Genomic DNA, 19,154 nt, shown 5'->3' with positions numbered 1-19,154 from the left:
TGCTTTAGTGCTTTTTTTCCCCTCAGGTATAAACTTTCTTTTCTGAGTTTTTGTTGAATTTTTCCTCTTTAATATTTATTATCAGTTACCTGTTTGGGTGTTTCTGCTGAGTTGCATCAATCATGGCAGTGCATTTTATTCAAACTTATGTTAGAGTAAAATGAGGAAAATGTGAGATCACTATCTCTTAAGCGGTAAAATTAACATTTTCTGCAAAACAGAATTTTCGAGTTTCATTTATTGATATTTGTCAGTCATCAATTTAAAAAATTGAACTTCATCAACCTTTGTAGAATAAATCTTTTTGAATTGAATTACAAAAATTACATGGAAATGAAATAAAACTTTTATATTACAGTTAATTTATCCAACCCATAATTACAACTGAGTTATTTCCAATTATTTGAAAGTATTTCAAAAATTACCGGATAACTGCTTCTGGTCTACTCTTTAAAATAATAGTTTGTAAATAAAACTGGAGAAAAAAAATCTCATGAAGCACTTTATAACTTCTTTAGTTGACTGGATATCAATAGGTATTTTTAATCAGTGACATAGTTACATATTTGAGCTGGAATTTTAAGACATGATTGTGAGAAAAATATCTAACATAACATATTAATTAAAAAGATGTGCTGTGATTGGTCATTACAATTCTGGGATTGGTTGCTAAGGTGATGGAGTTTTAGCAATTCCTGACATGAGCTAGTTTAGAAGAATCTGCGCCTTTCTTCCACGTTTTACGGTATTTTTTATGTCATCACTTCCGTAAAACAAGGGCTTGCGTTGTTTATGTCTTCTTACGGCACCAATTAACTGTTGCTAGCTTAAAGCCTGGCTTCATAAACACCACAAACAGAGCAAATGGAAAGAGATGCAGCGTGTGAGCGCTCAGCGGGCCTAACTAACTGCCCGTTACCGCCAGCAGGAGACCCGCTGAAGCCCGACGGTTCCTCCGCCCTCCTGGTTTTTTAAAGTTTAGACTTTAATTTTTCAGGGACTGGCTGGTTCATCATGTTGAACGGTGTGGCTCTGCGCTCCCAGATCGCCTCCGTGGTTGATGCCCTGGCCAAAGCAGCTGTGGCAGAGATCTTCAAAGTTGTGGAGGACGGCATGGTGGTGCTGCGGCTGGAGATGTGCCAGCGGGAGGATGAGATCGAGAGGCTGAAGAGCAGCATGGAGGTCCTGCATGGAGAGCTGCGGGCGGCGCGGCAGGCGGAGACCCACCGGCTGGAGCACCGCGGAGGAGACGGTGAGCTGCAGAAAAAACAAAACAAAAAAACACTAAGATGTCCGCTTGAGACAGAAATACAATCACAAACACATTAAAGAGCTGCGAAATTATTTATAAATAAGCTGCAATCAGGTTGAAACGGAGCATTCTCCGTTTTTATTTACATTTCTGGGTCAAGATGTTCTCATTTCACTGAGTGTCCCATTAATTTTAGAAGCTTCCATGCATTTCATTTGGATGACCTGTGAGGTCAAAACAAAGTAGTGGAATGAAAAAATTTTTTTTTTCAGCTTTGTAGCTATAGAATTGAAATTTTGCACATTCCTCTTTGCAAAAACACCATCTGTGAACTGCACTTTTCAAGTCTTTCCTCAGATTCTCATTCGGATTGAGCCCTGGACTTTGACTATGCCATTCTAGAACACATAGTCCATAGTTTCTCTGACTATTTATTGGTACTACGTTCATTGAAAAAACATTGAAGAAAAATTGTAAAAATAATTCCAACAATATGGACAGTTTTAAGGGTTTTATATATCATTAATTGGATGTGAATCAAAATTTTATCATCTGAAGTCACAATAAATAATAAACGATACGATAAATGCCCACTCCTACATTCAAATACCATGGCAGCTAAGAATGCACCAGATTAATTGTTGCACCATATTCATCAAAATCTTAAAAACCCTAAAACTCATCATATAATTACAATAAACCAGGTTATTCCAACATGTCAAATTGTGACTGTCATAATTTCTCAATAGACCAGGAATGAGGATAATATTTGTTTTGTAGGGATGCAAAATTCCTAAAACTCACAGGACAAGACACGATACCAATGAGATTTTAATATCACTGTCAAGAAAACTTCAAAGATCAAATTTATGCTCCAAAAAGCCTTTATTCTTCATATTCTAGATATTGCAACAAATGTAACATCCTGATCCTTCGTTTTCTGATTAATTTTCATCTTTTCAGACCATGGTCATCTGTATGACATTTCAACAGTTGCAATTGATGGTGTGTTGTAATTTTTATATAGCTTATCGGTTGCTATAGCAATGCTTCCTACCTCTTTTTGCATCGAAACATCTTGGAAAACGTACACATTTATTGTGTCTTGTCTGTCACTCTGTTGCATTTAGAAACCCAAATAGTGTCGTTCTGTTCAAACGTCTTCTGGTGAAGTCATAGTGGCCGCAGGTGGCTGGTGCTCATGAGATCACATTTACCTCAAGCAAGAAATATTGTGATGTTTTAATATCCCAAGATCTTGTTACACCGTTATTGTTTTGCATCGTTATTGTTATTGTTTTGCATCGTTATTGTTATTGTTTTGCATCGTTATTGTTTTGCATCGTTATCAACTGTTTTGGTTTTATGAATTTTAATAAAGATTCCCATCTTTACCACAGAAAGCCAGAGGGGTGTTGGAGATGAGAAGATCTTGGTTGAGAAGGGTCCCTCTGTTGAAAACCACAGCATGTCGTCTGCACCTGAAGCGCAACATAAAGGTGGACTTGTGAAGGAGGGAAACAAGGATGGCAGAGGACAGCTGGACAGGCCAGTGGAAGGGTCTCTATATGGAGGCGGGCACTGGAGGCCAGGGGTGCCAAAGGAGGCTGGAAGCAGCAGCTCTGAATACTTAACTTTAGGCCAAAACTCCTTGTCGTGTCTCTCCGAGCCTTCGTTGGATGGCGGGCTTGTTCTGTCCTGCAGCAGCTCTGGCGGGTTTCCGCAGAGCCCCTTCAGCCGCGGCCTGCTGGGCTACAACCAGTACAGGAACACGGTGCGCAGGCGGACGGTGAAGAGGCTGATGTTCAAGAAAGGTTTCATCTGTCCGTACTGCGGCAAGTGCTTCGAGCGAGCCGGACACCTGGAGAGGCACAAGAGGATTCACACGGGTGAGAAACCGTATCGCTGCGATATCTGCGGACGGCGGTTCAACCAGAAGTGCAGCCTAAAGGAGCACATGAAGATTCACAGAAGAGGCAAGTATAACTGTGCATTGAACTCAAGTAAATTTGCTTCGTTAGTTCCTTTTTACCCAGTAAGGGGTGTAACATGCATTTGAATAAAACGAACAAACTACGCAATCACAGCTGAGTTACACAAAGTGCTGTTTTACTTTGTGTAATTTTACAGCTATTATTTTCTATAATCTGGTCTAAGCTGGTTTCGCAAACAATTACAACAGTTAGAAGCCAGTTTGATTTTCCACAGCCAAATTCAATTCAAATTCAAAAATACTTTATTGATTCCATAGGGAAATAAAAATAAGCCACAGGGTTTACAGAAAGCCATGTCATGATGTTATTTTAAATCTCTCTCTGCTTGTGATTACCTCTCAGTTCACTCATTCCTCTTATCTTGAGCTTTAGCATCTGAACCACTGAAATCTGCATCAGGTGTTGGGATAAAAGGCAGTGAAAGTACATCCAGCTGGCTAAATACGTCATTTGCATACATCGTTTTAATGCACAGCACTTGAAATATATTTGCCTATGAAATATTGCATCATTTGCCTTTGAGAAAGAGCCGTGATGACTGTGATTTGACACACTGTACAGCTCCCTCTTTCAGCAAATGTTTGACATTTGCTCATTGAAAACTGAGTTTCAAAGGAGGATTTTAGTTTATTAATGTAGATGACAAGATTTGTCTGATTGTTTATGTTTTTTAACTCATGAATGCTCTGTATAAGGCTGAGCAGCATTTCTAAAAGACACTGGAATTAGAAGCACCACTTTGGCCAAAGTTTTGAAATCGGATAACATTTCCCCAAGTCCAGGAAAACCACCTTATTCTAACGTGAAAACTTTTTTATCCAAGAACGTTTTTTCAAAATTGGCGTTTCCATTAGGCAAATCTAATTTTGCAATTCCAGTTTGTGTAACTTCATGGTCAGTGGAAACACAGCCACTGACTCTCATCATCTTTGTTTTAACATCCTCAGTTGCAATAAGAAATGTAAACACATTGGCCATTTCCCGGTACTGTTTGTCATTCTATCAACATTTATAAATCCTGCTTAGTGCTGGACGATATGGCTGAAAAACTTATCATGATATAAGCATTTCTTGTTTTTGTTATAAAGGTCTGAAATACTGCTACACTTGAGGCGTGACCCTGTTTTATACACAGTTTTTATTCCATCCAAATAAAGAGCCTGATTTGTCTTAAACTGCTGTTGCGTAAGTTACTCAAGAGGTTGTTGCTAGGTAACCAAATAATTTGTGAGTTGCTAGGTAACCATAGAGAATGAGTTGGTTGATGCCATCAACCTTGTATAGGTCGAGCAGCTGCAGACTTTCCTCTGCCTACATCTCCCAGAATGCTTTGCAGTTTTGGGTGGGAGTTCAGTAGATATTTTAGACGTTGAGCTGATTGTCTGCCATGATATATAATGTTTCTGATTTACTTGTCCAGCCTTAATCCTGCTGTAGTTGGTAGCTCATTTTCGAAACATCATCCAGACGTTGAGCTGTTTCTAAACCCGTCTGCGTTGCCATAATTTGTCTCCCTGCGCTGTGGCCCCTGCAGAAACTCAGAGTTCACCAGTGGGAGGATCAAACATGGAGAGGCCCTTCAAAAATGATGTAATGATGTGGCTTTGTGTTGGCTCTGTGGCCGCGGAAAAACCAACCGGTTCTTTGCTGGGTTGTTTGTGTAGAACCAGTTATCACCAGCTCGGCTTGCTCTGGAAACACTTTAGTAGGAAAAAAAACAAAGTCATATCTTCCCTCCCTGGAAGACCGAAGGAGTTTGTGTAACAATTGGATGTTTTAGAGTTTTTCCAGCTTCCTTTTCCTCTGGTTTTGGTGTAAACTGTCACGTTGCAGTAAGAGCTCACTCAGGCAGCTTCCTCTTTAACACAAGGAATAAGATTTAAAAAAATAAGGGGCATGGTTTACTGCATTAGGGAGGATCACATATTTGTGTATGGCTGGTTCACTGAACCTCTGCCAGCATGATGCATTTATATTTTAACTGGAAAACTGAGACTTTCCTCTCTGTCTGAAGCACATTTAAGATGTGGAGCAGCTCTAACTTGCCTCCTAATTTTAGACTCCCGACGAATAACCTACTGTGTCGCTTTTGTCTAGTCTAGACCGGTCTAAATATTTTAGTGTTTTGATGAGAAGTTTAGGTGAAAGTCTCTGTCTGTGACTCATAATATGCAGCAAACGTGCATCTGGTAGATTTTCCTAAGACAAAATTGCAAACCTTTCTAGTCACTTTCATGTCTTTATTTAAAGATGGCACTATTTTAAGATGGTGTTTGTTGTGAAGATTAAAGCACCAATTTAAATATATTTATGCATGCACAAATCACAAAGCCTTGATTCTCTCCCAGTTGTGTTATGGAGTGACGTCCTCCATTTCTAAGTTCAGTTTAGGAGTCAGAAATCCTTTGCAGTTCAGTAAAAAATTTTAAAAAGGAGGATTTTACAAGTTTTACATGTTAAAAACATTTAATTAAGATTTTTCTGAACCACCAAATCTGTAAAAATGAATTTATATGCAGCCCACATGGACAAACATCTCTAGTTCTGCTAAGCCTGTGTATTTTCAGGCCAGACTCAAGTTGCCTCTGCAGTGTTTCCCAGAGGGTTTGCCGTTTTTCCAAGGTGCAGCCTTAAGCAAATATAGTTTTGTTTCTTATCACCAGGAGGTGGGGATCTCCTGTAGGACTCGCCATGTCGTACGTTTATCATGACCTGTTGGATCAATGCTTATTTGCATTGGCTTACTTTAACTTTTAACCTGTTAAACCTGTTTAACATTTTCTATATGCTTTTCTTCTCCTGTAGTAGATGACTTTAGAATCTGAAGTCCTCTCAGTAATTATGTTAACTTTAATCATTTGCTGCTGTCAGTTTTGTAGAGCATCCAATTAATATTTTTGCAATCAGTCAAGATATCCAAAAAAAATCATTAAATATCCCAGGAGGGGCGTAACTATGTTCTTTCTGAGGGGTTTCACTTTTTGAGTCTTTCTGGAATAAATCCATAAAGTTTAGTTTTAACTGATGAGTTGATATACAAAACAAAATAAGGCACACAAAAAATTAATCAGTTGATATAAATTAACTGATCTGGACAGGATTGAGAAAAGTGTCATGATGAAACTTTGCAAAATTCAATTAATTGACAAACAGCATCAACATGTTTCATTACATCCTCTTAATTTTTTTTGATGTCAAAAGGATTTGTTTTTAGGTCGACGTCTAAGAGGGACAGTCAGTCATTTTATTCATTTTGTGCTAGTAAGTGTTTTTTGTTTTTTTGTTCTTCAGGTCTTCAGACGAGACCAGGAGAGGTCCAGATGAGCCAACAAATCCCAATCCCACAGGTGAATCCATGTATGGACCAGCATCGGCCTGAAGAGGTCAGCCAGGTGAAGGCCGACGATAACCAAACAAAGTCTGAAGAAGTTCTGCCAACATCCGTTCAGGTCAAATCTGAGCCGGTCGAGGAAAATATTACAGGACCGCAGCTGCATGTGGAAAACAATCAGGCTGACGGCATGTGTGAAAACATAACATCAGTGGATCAAGGCAGCCAACTGTGGGCATCCAGGTTACAGAACAATCCGACAGAGTTTCTGAACAGCTCGTCGCAGAACATGTCTTCCTTCCCTGCCATTACTCAGTTACTCCAGCCACCAGAGGAAACTTCTTACAGCAACTTTTCCGTTCGAGGAAAAATGTACGGACAGCTGAAAGCCTCCACCGTCCCTCAGACGCCTTACGGGTGCTCGGGGTCGGTCATCATCTCCAGTAACCCCGGCTTGCAGGACGCGACGGAGGCCTCGAACCACCTCAGAGAGAGGAAAAACCGGCCGTTTCGAGTTCTGAAACCAAAGAAATGCTTTGTCTGCACCTACTGCGGGAAGGTGTTTGAGCGAGCCGGACACCTGGAGAGACACCTGCGGATTCATACTGGGGAGAAACCGTACGGCTGCCATATCTGCGGGAGGTGCTTCAACCAGAAGAGCAGCCTCAAAGGTCACATGAAGACTCACAGAAACGGTAAGATTTCAACAGGTTGGACGTAGCTGAAGCTCTTCTTCTCCAAGAATAAACTTTTTTTTTTTTTCGGGGATGTATTGTTTTTCTTGATAATTAGAAATTCTAATGTTCTCTAGAACTATTTCTAGGCATGATAAAAAATTTACTGAACAGTAAATTATCACAGAAGTTATTGTGAAAAATGATGACATTGTTGTTTTGAGACCATTTTCAAGTAATATAATGGAAAATGCAAAATAATGCATTCTAATACATTACATTCAAATCTATGTGGAGCGTTGGACTCACCTGATGCATCAAACGGTTCAAAACGCACCACAATGGGTCAACACACCTCCACATAGACTTTGAATGTAAAGCAGATTTACCTGTCTGGTGTGAACGCACCGTTAGATTGGGATTGGAAGGAGGATTGGGGTAGGAATTTTCAATTTATATTTATTATTGAAACGTATCAGAAAAGTTGATTTTCTCATGAAAGCAAATAAAATTGGACACACCAGCGATGAGGACCAATCAGACCTCTAATCGATGACGGACCTGGATTACTAAGAGTTTTATATGTAAGAATAATCATTTTAATTTTAGTCTTGATTAAACTGGGTGCCAACAAAGTGTGGAAAAAAAGAAATATGATTAAAGTTTTTAAAGTGTTCTTTTAAATTTTCACATCAGCGTTTTTGAAACATTCGAGGGATTTTTTTACCGTTTCCTTTGGTCGTAAAGAAACTCGGTAGTCCAGCCTAGAAGTAATAAATGCGTGGACTAGTTTCCCTGCTGGACTCTGGGGGGGATCGCGGTTCTAATTTTGGCCATAGTGCGCAGGTGCAGGAAAGATGTCCTAGAAACCTGTTTTAATGTTGGATTTAAAGGACGTGTCCTGGCCAAAGATGACACCAAGGCTCTTTACATGATGAAAAACACTGGGAGGTTTACTTGCTGGCAACTAAAATTTTAAAATAAATTAATAAAAAAAATGCTCCCATTATGGAAAATAAAAACTCAGTTATGGACACTTGTCCTTCTCTAGAGAAGCTAAAATAATATGATGCTACAAAGCATGTGTACTTTTAAGGTTATTTTATGCATGTTTTGTATTGGAATATTTTTATATTTTAAATAAAAATAACCAAGCATTACTAATATAAACTGGTGTTTTAATTTTGAGCTGATTTTATAATTTTAGTAATGCATTAGTTAAGAACAATCAGTTTCATCTCGATTATTCCAACCGTGCATTTAAAAAAGTATTCACATAAGAGAATACTTCAATTAAAAAAATCTTAAAAGTGTGGCATGCATTTAAAACAGTTTGCACATTGAAGATTTTGTCTATTCTTTTTTGCTAAAAATAAATCAAATAAAAGCTCCAGCTCAGGCAAATGTGAAGGAGAGCGTTTGCGAAAATAAGTTTTTAAGTCCTTCCTCAGATTCTGAATTGGATTTAAGTTTGGACTTTGACTAGGCCAGCCTATGAATTATAATGTTAACATATATAAGACATTCAATATTATCTCTAGCTGTATGTTTCGAGTCTGTTGTGGGAAAAAATATTTGCTAAGTAATGTTTTATACCGAGGACAAGAACTCCAGCATGAATCAATATTTGCATCATTTCTCTACATAAGACATGCAGGTGCTTGAAACCCTTGAAAATGCTTGAATTTCAATAAGGTGGTTTCAAGGCTTGGAAAGTACTTGAGTAAGTTCTTGATGTTCAAACTGCTCAGTTTTGTAATTAAATGTCATCCAACATTTGATTAAAAGCTTAAATTCAGAAAATATTATTTACAGTTGAAAGCAGATATTTTCATCCACCTACAGCAGTATATCAGGGCCATGGTACATAGAAATATAAAACAATTTAGAACATTTTCTTAGTTTCAAGAGTTGAAAATATTAAAAAATTCAGAAATAAAAAAAAAAGATTTCTAGAAAATTTGTGAGATTTCAAAACTTGTCTTTTCTCCCCCACAAATGTTCAACTTTTAGAGTTTTTGTTTCTGCAAAATTTCCAGATTATTTAACTTTTTTATTTGGGCAGAAATGTACTCCTGGTCATCATACCCCAAAAATAAGCAGGGACATATTTATTCTCATGTCTTTTAATGTGTCATTGAGTTGTTGACCTGCGTAATTGAAATAAAAGGTTGGCTTATATTCTTAGAACGTCAAACAACAGACTTAAGTTTATTTGATTAGAACAGTGCATGGTAATCAACATTACCACATTATTTTCAAATTATTTTGGCGGAAATTTACTCTGCCAAAAAAAATGTAAGTGAATATTTACTGTAAATATTCAGGAATTGGCACAATGGCTAAATTTACTAGTTTTTCCAGCTTTTTTGCTTGCCCAAAAAACCAAAACACCATAATTCACAGGACAGAACATAGTTTTACTAAAAGAAACAAAAACATCAACAAAAGAAAACATTTACACAAGAAATAACAAATCAACAAACAGAATAAAATACCAGTTAGGTGTGTGAGACATTTCAAAATTTACTGTGAGAAAAGTCTACAAACCCAGAGAAAAGCACACTTTTCTTTGTTTTTAAAAAAAAAATTTTTTAATCCAGAACATGATTTTATGCTAATTTTTGTTTTTGTAACTTTTTTTAATCATAAAGGGACGACGACAGACATGCTGGAGGCCCATCACCTGATGTTCTCAGTGTCCGACAATCAGCTGATGGAGAGCTACATGGAAACCAGTAACGGACCAACAGCGGCGGACGAGCCGTTTCCCGCCCCGGCGTACGCTCACTCCATCAAAGAGGAGCCGCTGGCGGTGAAGCTGGAGCCCAGCGACGAAAACTTCCTCTCCGTGTCTCAGGTGGGGACGGACAACAGAGCCGCAGCAGCAGACAAAAGTTTACTGTGGACGTCTGCAGTGGAGGAAAGCAACGACAGCCCAGATCAACCGGTCTGCGTACTTTTACAAGATGTGAAGTACCACCTCAGTTCTCCTGCAGGGGGAGCCAGTGAGCAGCAGGGCTTCACCTCACCCATAAAGGATTTGGCTTTTATAGACAACAAAGCAAAGGAGGATCCATTTTCGGCTGTGGGATTGCAGCAAAGGACTTCAAATCCAAGTCACGATCTGGCTGGAAGGGATTTCTGCTCGGAGAGCGGCGAGGGCGTGAACCAAGATGGCGTCTACGAGTTTACCCTGAGAGCCTCGGACAGCTTCGAGGACAGCTGCAGCGCAGACCCCGCCAGACAGAACTACATCTGCTCCAGCTGTGGGCAAAGCTTTGACAGTTTCCATATTTTCCAGGAGCATCAGTGTGAGAAACTCCCAGAGCAGCCGTTAAGCTGCGAGATGTGCGGAAAAACTTTCAACCAGCTGAGCATCCTGAAGCTGCACCTTAAGCTACATGCTAAATAAATATGGCGCTTTTATATTCGGTACATTTTCACTGTCTTTCACTGTTTTTAGCTGCAAGAAAAAAAAAGATAAAACATTAATTTTACTTGTATTAGCCACATTTTTGTCACTTTAACTGTATTTGTTTTTTTTTATAAAGAAAAATCAAAGAAAACAAAGAATTATGAATACCTCCTGTTTACCAACATAATTTCTGCTTTTTGTCTGTTTTTGTCTGTTGGTAAAATTAAGAAAAAAAATGTAGAGCTTAAAATCACATTTGAATCATCTGCTTATTACTTGAGACCATATAATAATTACAAAAAAATACATATTTCCTGAAATATAAGCCCATTGCACAGCTGTGACAAAAAAAGTACAGCTTTTCTCAACTATAGACCTTTATGTATAAGGGCATAATAAAAAATGAAATGTTCTTCCCCCCCATTTATGTACCTTTAAGTTTACAAAAAGATTTCCAGTGTTATTTTTAAAACAAAGATGAAACCAAAATAAAAATGAAAAAGCTTCATGTTCACCAAAGTTAAAGTCAAGTGGTGCTAATCAACTACACTTGATTGCTTGGTTTTCAGCAAGTGTTTGGCAGTTTGCTGCTCTGTAATTGTGTGTGTGTGTGTGTGTGTGCGTGTGTGTGTGTTAGTACAATGTGAGGGAGGAAAGACATCAGTAATGACCTTTGAGAGACAATTGTTGCTTGGAAATTTGTAGTTGATAAAACCGGAGAGAACACGATTATTTCCATCTGCAAGTCTTCCCAGGACGTTCCCTGCAAAATCACCCACAAGTCCAAATGTTCAATGATCAAAAAAATTACAAAAAGTCCAATTCCAGATCGGTTTCAGAGTTCAATATTAAAGATTATTACAGTTCAGTTAGAAACGGACTAAATTAAGCTTTCTTCTTTGAGAGAAAGCAACTTCCTGTGTATTCCAGCTTCCTCCCACTGTCCAAAAACACAACTGTTAGTTTAAAGGTGCGTTCACACCAGTCATGTTTAGTCCTCTTTAATCAAATTCTAGTTCGTTTGCTTAGAAAGTCTAGTTTGTTTGCAGAGGTGGTTCCTCTGTCTTGGTTCGGTTGAAATGAACTTTGGTGCAGTTCAAATGAATATGTGAACGGCAACAAAAGCAGGAAGCGAACTACAGCGCAGAGCATTCTGGGTAAATACAGTCAAAACAAACATGAGAGTCTAGCAACAGAGAGAAAGACAAAAGAAAACGGTTACGATCTCTAAAATCTGACGCTACTCCATTTGTGTTTACATTTTCTAAAAAAGAAAGTTTCATTCAGTGTCTTCCTCAGAGGTTTTTGCATTGTTTCCTTCAGTTGTTGTAGGTGTAGCGCCCCTACAGGTGAAGAGAAGAACAGGTTCTCTTAGGGTTTGGCTTGTTTGACAGTGCAGTGTGAAAACAAACCGCATCGGCTGAAAATGTAACAAATGTTGCAACTTTGGCTCCCAATCCAAAGTCTACTGGACTATCAGGTTTGGAAACAACCTAAATTACCGTTATGTGTGAGTGTGTGCATTTTCTACACTTTTTTTAAAAAGTTTGGCTTCATCTTTGTTTATTAAATATTAACAATACAGAATGTGTGTTATTGTTAGTTTAGGTTATATTTAAACTATTTTAATATGTGAAACTAACCGGATTGTCCTGATATTTAAAACCTTGGGAGTGTTTAATTTGATTTACTATGAATTTACATGTTAACTTGGCATCCTTACTAAAATCAAATCAGTGTTTGTATTGTTAAAAAACACAGTGAAGCCCATTTATGGTGAATCAGATTTCAGATTTTTCCATATTTTAACTGATGTTGAAATAAGTATATGATAAACTTTTAAGGTCAAAAAATGTTATTCAAGTTACCTTCTGGTGAAAAGTCTGTCCAACTAAGAAAAGCAGATAATCCTGTTTGTCTTATTTTATTCAGTAAATATGTATCAAGGTTGCTAAATTCGTTTCCATGGAAACATCATGTAGTAAACCTGTAATAATATAAAACTAAGATTATGTTTTAAGGCTTCAGTCAATGTGAAAATGAAGACTAAATGCTGTTTTTGAACTGTGGGGATATTTTGTATGCATTTGGCATGAATACAGGATTATATTTACACTTTGCACATTTAAATGGATGATTAATGTTTTCTCACCAGAATTCTGACTTTAATTTCAAAATTATGAGATTAATTCTGTCAGAATTCTGTCAAAAAAAAAATCAGAATTTTGAGATTTAAATGTTGATCAAACAAACAAAACTTTACCTGACTGATATGAAAGATTTTCTTCCTTTTTTGTTATGGTTAGTACCAGGTGACAGTTAAAGTTGTTATTTTCTGGTAAAATAAAGGTACAAATAGCAACAGATTCCAACTTTAGTGTTATTGTCTCTTATAACTGTAATGCTTCCTCATTTCTTCTTTTATATTTTGTAAACATCTGATCAAATCGGTTAGTGACAATGATAATCATTCGTGTTGGTTGAATATGTTGAGTAAGTATGCTTATGGTAAATTTTATGTCTTTTTGTATTTTTAAAATAAACATCAGATGATTTCTGAAGTCTGTGTGGTTCAATAGGTTTGGGCAAATTATTGTTCCTTATTTTTAATTATTTTACTTTTTGTGTGTGTGTGTATATATGTATATATATATAATTTTATTTTATTTATTTATTTATTTATTTATTTATTTTTACTTTTTTAAAAGTTACATCAAAACATCTCACACTCTTTTCCAAAATTGAGTAGTATAAAGTAAAAGAGCATTTTACTAATTTTTAGCTAATTTTTAACATGTCTATTTTCACAGGTTATCAAAAAACCTCTAAAACTCTCCAGGGACTCATCAAACTTTTCCTAAAACTCTGCAAATCTGTTTTATTCACATTTTCTATTATTTATAATTTTAAAACTACATTTTGTATATATTCAGCTTATTTTTCTTTGATATTAAAAAGTGATTAAAGATCTGAGCATAAAAATGAGACAAAAATATAGCAAAAACAGAATAATTGTGAAATACTTTTTCACATTACTGGATCTCAAATGGCACACACTTCTATACAGCAAATACATGGAAACATGTTCCTACAGCATTTGAATGCATGGGAAAAATAATGAGGGAAATATATTTCTATAAAAACGTACACTGAAAATCCTGAACTCATTTTAAGCTGATTCAATTACAGGTAAATATAGTAATAGAAAGCAGAATTGTGTCAGGACCCGTCCCTTGGTGTTTACTGTCCCACAAAGAGTTCCCTGACCCTACATTTTGGAACCGCTTATCAAAAAAAGCTCAGATATTGCCCTTTTTCTGGACTATTGAATGAAAAGTAAACTACAGCGTCGCTAAGTCACATTAACTGACTTAACGACAGTAAAAGTGGTGGAAACTTCCTTTTCCTCTAGCGGTAAATTCGAGTGCGCTCTTACTCGTGTATTTACGGCAGAGCTCTCCACCACACGGAAGAAAGCTCTAAGCTAGCTGCCACAAACACGCAGGGATGTAAAGCTTGTCTATCACGTCGTCTTATGTTTAGTTTTCAGTAATTTATCGATACATTGTGTAAAAACGGAGGAATTTACACCTTTTTTTTTTTACCTGCTTCCAACATTCAATCTGTGAACATGGCTTCGTGCGTTCCCTTCCAGACACAGTTATCCTCAATAATGGAGGTCCTGGTGAAGGCAGCAGTGGCACAAATCTCCAAGCTGGTGGATGACAAATGTGCCTTCTTGCATCTGGAAATATCCCGCAAACAAAGCGAGAATGAGATGCTGAAGAGGAAGCTGCTGCTGATGGAGAGCAAGAATGCGCAGCTGCAGCGGGGATTCGGTAAGATGCTCAGCTGTTTTGTTTCCTTCAATGCACGAGTTCATCAGTAGCATCACTTCATTAGCCCGTTAAGATGCATTGTTTTTGTAAAATCTTTGCACTCAGTTGAATTTTCTTGAAATATACGTGTTTTTGTTCTAGCTGTGGCCTAATTTTATTAATAAAATCACTTATTTTCATTTAGAAAACTACATGGATCGAGGGACTGATTTAGGAAGAAACGTTTCACATCCCATTAGAGACTTAAAGGTAGGTGTCTCTTTTTCTGTTATTCGAAACTTGGATGTTCTTTAGCAAAGTACACATTTATAAAGGCTGGAATTGATTGAAAGGGCCTAGACAAAAATAATCCCCAATGTGAACAACCTGGATTGCTGTAAAGTATGTTAAATTCAGCTCAGTTTATTAAAATTATGTTACGTTAGAGTTCCAATTGAAACATATCTCTATAAAATAATTCAATGCACCTATGTAGAGAATATAAACAGTCTGATTCAGGCCCAGATGATTAAACAAATAAACATAGTCTGAGGCATCTTCTTAAAACTAGTAATTCACAACAACAAAATATTACAGATGTTAACTTCTTGTTTTGTTGTTGTAGTTTCCTGAGATTGAAAGATCCAGTGTTTCCTTCACAATTAAGGAAGAAAGTCCAGATGAGGCGCTGTGGATCAGTGATTCTGCTGCAGCCATTGGTGAGTACAACAGTTTTTACACAACCACAACAAAAAATAAAGATAAAACTAATGCTTCAGGCACGCTCACAAAAAGGTTTTTCACCCAAATAATCTGACAATTTGTTTTGTAAGAAGCTGGCATGTCTAAAATGGGTGTTATTTCTCTTTTTGATGGATGTTCAAACTGCCTCAGAGTGTCCAAAAAGTTACACAATTTGTAAATGTATTTGAAATATGTAGCATTTTTTAACGACTGAAGTTAGCATAGTTACTTGATTGTGCTATAAAAAGGCACCATGTGGCTGGAAAACACTCAATGTTGCCCCTTTAAGTCTCTCTGTATTTTCTCTACTGGCAGAAAGTGCTGACTCATGTCTTGTTTTCCAGGTACTGCTGTCCCGTATCCTGCTCAGGAGAGCCAGCAGGTCATCCATCCAGATGTTACCAGACTCAAGCCTGCAGAGTTCAGCAGCCCGTTCAGCTCCGGCCACCCGCCAGTCGACATCAGCAGCCTCCAGTTCACAGTGAAGACAGAGAAGGAGGAGGACCGGCTGTCCTTCAGACAGGACGGATGCCAGCACCGCGTGGGGAAGCAGACCCCCACCGCCGTCGACTATCCCGTGGACGAGCGGGAAAGTCAGCTTTGGTCATCGATCATCGAAGGGAATGAAATCGACGCCGGGTTTCCTGATTTCTCCAGCGTGGTGGAGGAATATTCCAGCTCTTTCTCTGAGCATTCGGATGCCACGAACATGGCGTCCAACACCAGCAAGTCGCCCGGCGTCCAGGAGCCGTGCAACGGGGTGTACGGCGCCGAGTATCAGAAGGACGCGCAGCTGTCGCATTTCCAGCCCCGAGCGCAGGACAAGCAGAAGGAGCAGCTGTTCCTGCAGCGGAGCAGCTCCCACGCCGCCCAGCTGGGCCCGCCGCAGGAGGAACGGCAGAGGGAGGCGGGCGCCGAGGACGGAGCGAACGCCGCCCAGCCGCCTAACCCTTTCACCACCAGCTGCTTCTACACTCACGCCCCCCAGAAACCCGTTTCCCGCGGCTACGCCTGCTCCCAGTGCGGCAAGTCCTTCAGCCGCCTGCACCAGTTCAAGCTGCACCAGCAGAGCCACAGGAGGAAACGCACGTTCTGGTGCAGCGTGTGCGGAAAGAGCTTCCAGTGCTCGTCCCACCTCAGCATCCACCACCGGACGCACACGGGGGAGAAGCCGTACGGCTGCGGACAGTGCGGGAAGCGCTTCACGCAGCAGAGCAGCCTGCGGGTGCACCAGCGCACGCACAGCGGCGAGCGACCGTACAGCTGCTCGCAGTGCGGGAAGTCCTTCATCATGATGCACCACCTGAAGCGACACAGGATCATCCACACCTACAGCTGAGGCGCCGGCGGCCGACACAACCAATGAGAGAAGCCAATGAACCACAGATCCTTTGTTTGTTTGTTTTACTGAGTCGAGTCCATCTGGGCTTCGGAGTATTAGGGCCTCGCTAAAAACACAAAAAAGGTAAAATTATGAGAATAAAGTTATAATATTATGAAAACAAATTCGTACAAGAATAAAGTCAAAATAATACAAGAATAATGTCTTAAGACTAAAGGCATAACGTTATGACTTTATTACTGTATTATTTTGACTTTAATTTTGTACAACTTTATTCTATAATATGAGTTCATTCTTGAAATCTTGCCTTTATTCTCATATTTATTTTATTTTCGTGCAACTTTATTCCAGTAATATTATGACTTTTCTCCTATTATTTCAATTAAACTCTCAAAATACTTTGACCTTATTCTCAGATTATTACGACTTCATTCTTTTATTTTTATTTTTGTCATCTTTTCTTAGTATGGCCCTAACACTCCGTCGCAGGAATGGGTCCGCTGTTTGTTTTATGATGATAAAAATGTGACAGTGAGTTGTGTGAGAAATGTCTGAAGCTAGAAATCCAAAAAAAAAAAAAGAAAAAGAAAAGATGTGCGACCCTCACACGAAACCTTCCACCTTTATCTGACTGTTACAGAGGATCTAGACCAGGTCTGTCCAAACCTTCTGTCATCGAGTCAGAAATACTCACAGGTCAAGAAAGTAGAAAAAAACTATAATCAAGCTAAGACGTCTGTCTGTTTTTTTTAGTAGGAAAGGAAGGAATGTTATTTATCGTAGATCCAAAACTTTAAAAAAATAATCCTGTTTGCTCTATTAAAAGAAAGGCTTTTAGTTTTCAAGTTTCTTTTGGCCTCAGTTGAATAAATTTCTTCTCAATTGTAGGAACAGATTTTGTTTCAACATGTTTGCTACATTTAACCAGGTTTCTAAGTAAAATAAAAGCTGCAGCAAAGTGAGCTTTTCACTAAAACTCTGGATTGTTGAGGTTCTACTTGTTGTCAAAGCTTTTGATAAAAACACATTAATGCTTTGTGTTGCACTTAACATTTTTCATTGCAAGTGATAATTTTACTCTGATTACAGATAAAAACTTTTAGTTTCTGTCATTCAATTGTGCTGAACCGGCCACATTTATATCATTCTTCAACTGCAGTTGAGGGCCGAATCAAATTAATCCAAGGGCCACATTTGGCCCCCAGGCCACACTTTGGACACCCCTGATCTAGAACGTGTTACACACTCCTGTCTGAGAAGCCAGATTGCTGCAAAAATGAGATGGTATAAAATATGTTGAAGCTTTTATTTTCTTGTTTCAAGTTAAATTTACACAATTAGACTTTCAATAAACCTGATTTTGGTAAGAAAGTTACAAACCAAAACTGGTTTGTTTACATTGATAATGTTCTGCTTCTTTTTATTTAGTTCCAACATTCAGTCTTCTTTGGCTGCAGTTTGTCAACCTGCACAGTTTAACTCTCCTGTTTTATCAAGTTATGAGAACAAATTTCATCCACATCCTTTTTGTTTTTTAAATAAATTCTTCTCCAATTTGACAAAAAATCTATTTTGACCTGAAGATAAGCAAACCCTCACCATGATGCTGCCTCCGCCGTGTTTTACTGTTTGATGCTGATCTGTTGGTGATGTTTCTGTGCCAAACCTCTGCTCCATTGGACCAAAACTCACTCCTCTGAAAAGCATAAATACAGTCACATGATAAAGAGGAAGCTCATTTATTTCAGTAGCTCAAACCGTTTAAAAAAATACACAGATTTTTGTTTTAAAGCTTATATTTTTTATCAATAATGATTTTGCATTTAGAGTTAATGAAAACAAAACATTTAAGATTAAAATTTTACTTCAGACCAATAAAAAACACGTTATTAATATGTAATTGAGGGCGAAATGAAAAGTATTAAGTTTAAAAAGCTACTTTTAATCTGACAAATGAGCCTCATCCTACCACTGATTCTAATTTCTCAGGTTAGTCGTTTTTGAAATGCTTCATCTGACTTTTCAGCAGAGGTGTGTTGATGCACCTGCACAGAGACGGTTTTACTCTGAGCGCCGCGTCCTGTTAGGATTTAAACCGACACGTTGCTCCGTGTTTTATCCCTGTAACATCTGACCTATGGCTCCTTTCTGTTCAGACCTCCTGAAGCATTTCTCAGGTTTTAATGCCAGCATACCGACGTCCACAAAATCCCTTTGTGTTTTACATTAAACACCTGAAAAACAAACTGTGTGTTGACTCTGATTTAAAGGAAAAATGTGTTGACCTTCTAGAAGTGTTCAGATCTCTGAGTTTCTGCAGTTACCTTTTTAATTGGAGGTACACTGATTGTAGATTTCTGGCCAATTGCCAATCTTTAATTTCATTTTGACACCGTTTTTTTTTTTTTTTTTTTAATAACTGATATTGTCAGGGGTTAAACTGTGACAATACGCCTCAAAGTTACAATCTTATTTTATTGAGAAACACTGAACAATACCTGTGAAACAATACAAACTTGCATTAACTGCACATGAGGGAAAACTCTAACCTTGTAAAAGGGCTGCACAGTGGTGCAGTTGG

At 38.2% G+C, this 19,154-nt stretch overlaps 1 protein-coding gene across 1 annotated transcript; it reads left to right on the top strand.

Moving 5' to 3' along the window:
• The first annotated feature begins 315 nt into the window (after positions 1-315).
• Positions 316-18,313, top strand: LOC103479510 (uncharacterized). The gene is made up of 8 exons (XM_008433985.2): positions 316-1,252; positions 2,653-3,228; positions 6,538-7,272; positions 9,906-10,661; positions 14,224-14,508; positions 14,693-14,757; positions 15,113-15,206; positions 15,576-18,313. Exons 1-8 carry the CDS (start codon positions 1,015-1,017, stop codon positions 16,568-16,570), a joined length of 3,744 nt encoding a protein of 1,247 aa, XP_008432207.2. The 5' UTR covers positions 316-1,014; the 3' UTR covers positions 16,571-18,313.
• The last annotated feature ends 841 nt before the right edge of the window (positions 18,314-19,154 follow it).

Source organism: Poecilia reticulata, linkage group LG17 (assembly GCF_000633615.1).
Source record: "Poecilia reticulata strain Guanapo linkage group LG17, Guppy_female_1.0+MT, whole genome shotgun sequence".
Lineage (NCBI taxonomy): Eukaryota > Metazoa > Chordata > Actinopteri > Cyprinodontiformes > Poeciliidae > Poecilia > Poecilia reticulata.
This window is presented reverse-complemented; position numbering and strand designations above follow the sequence as displayed.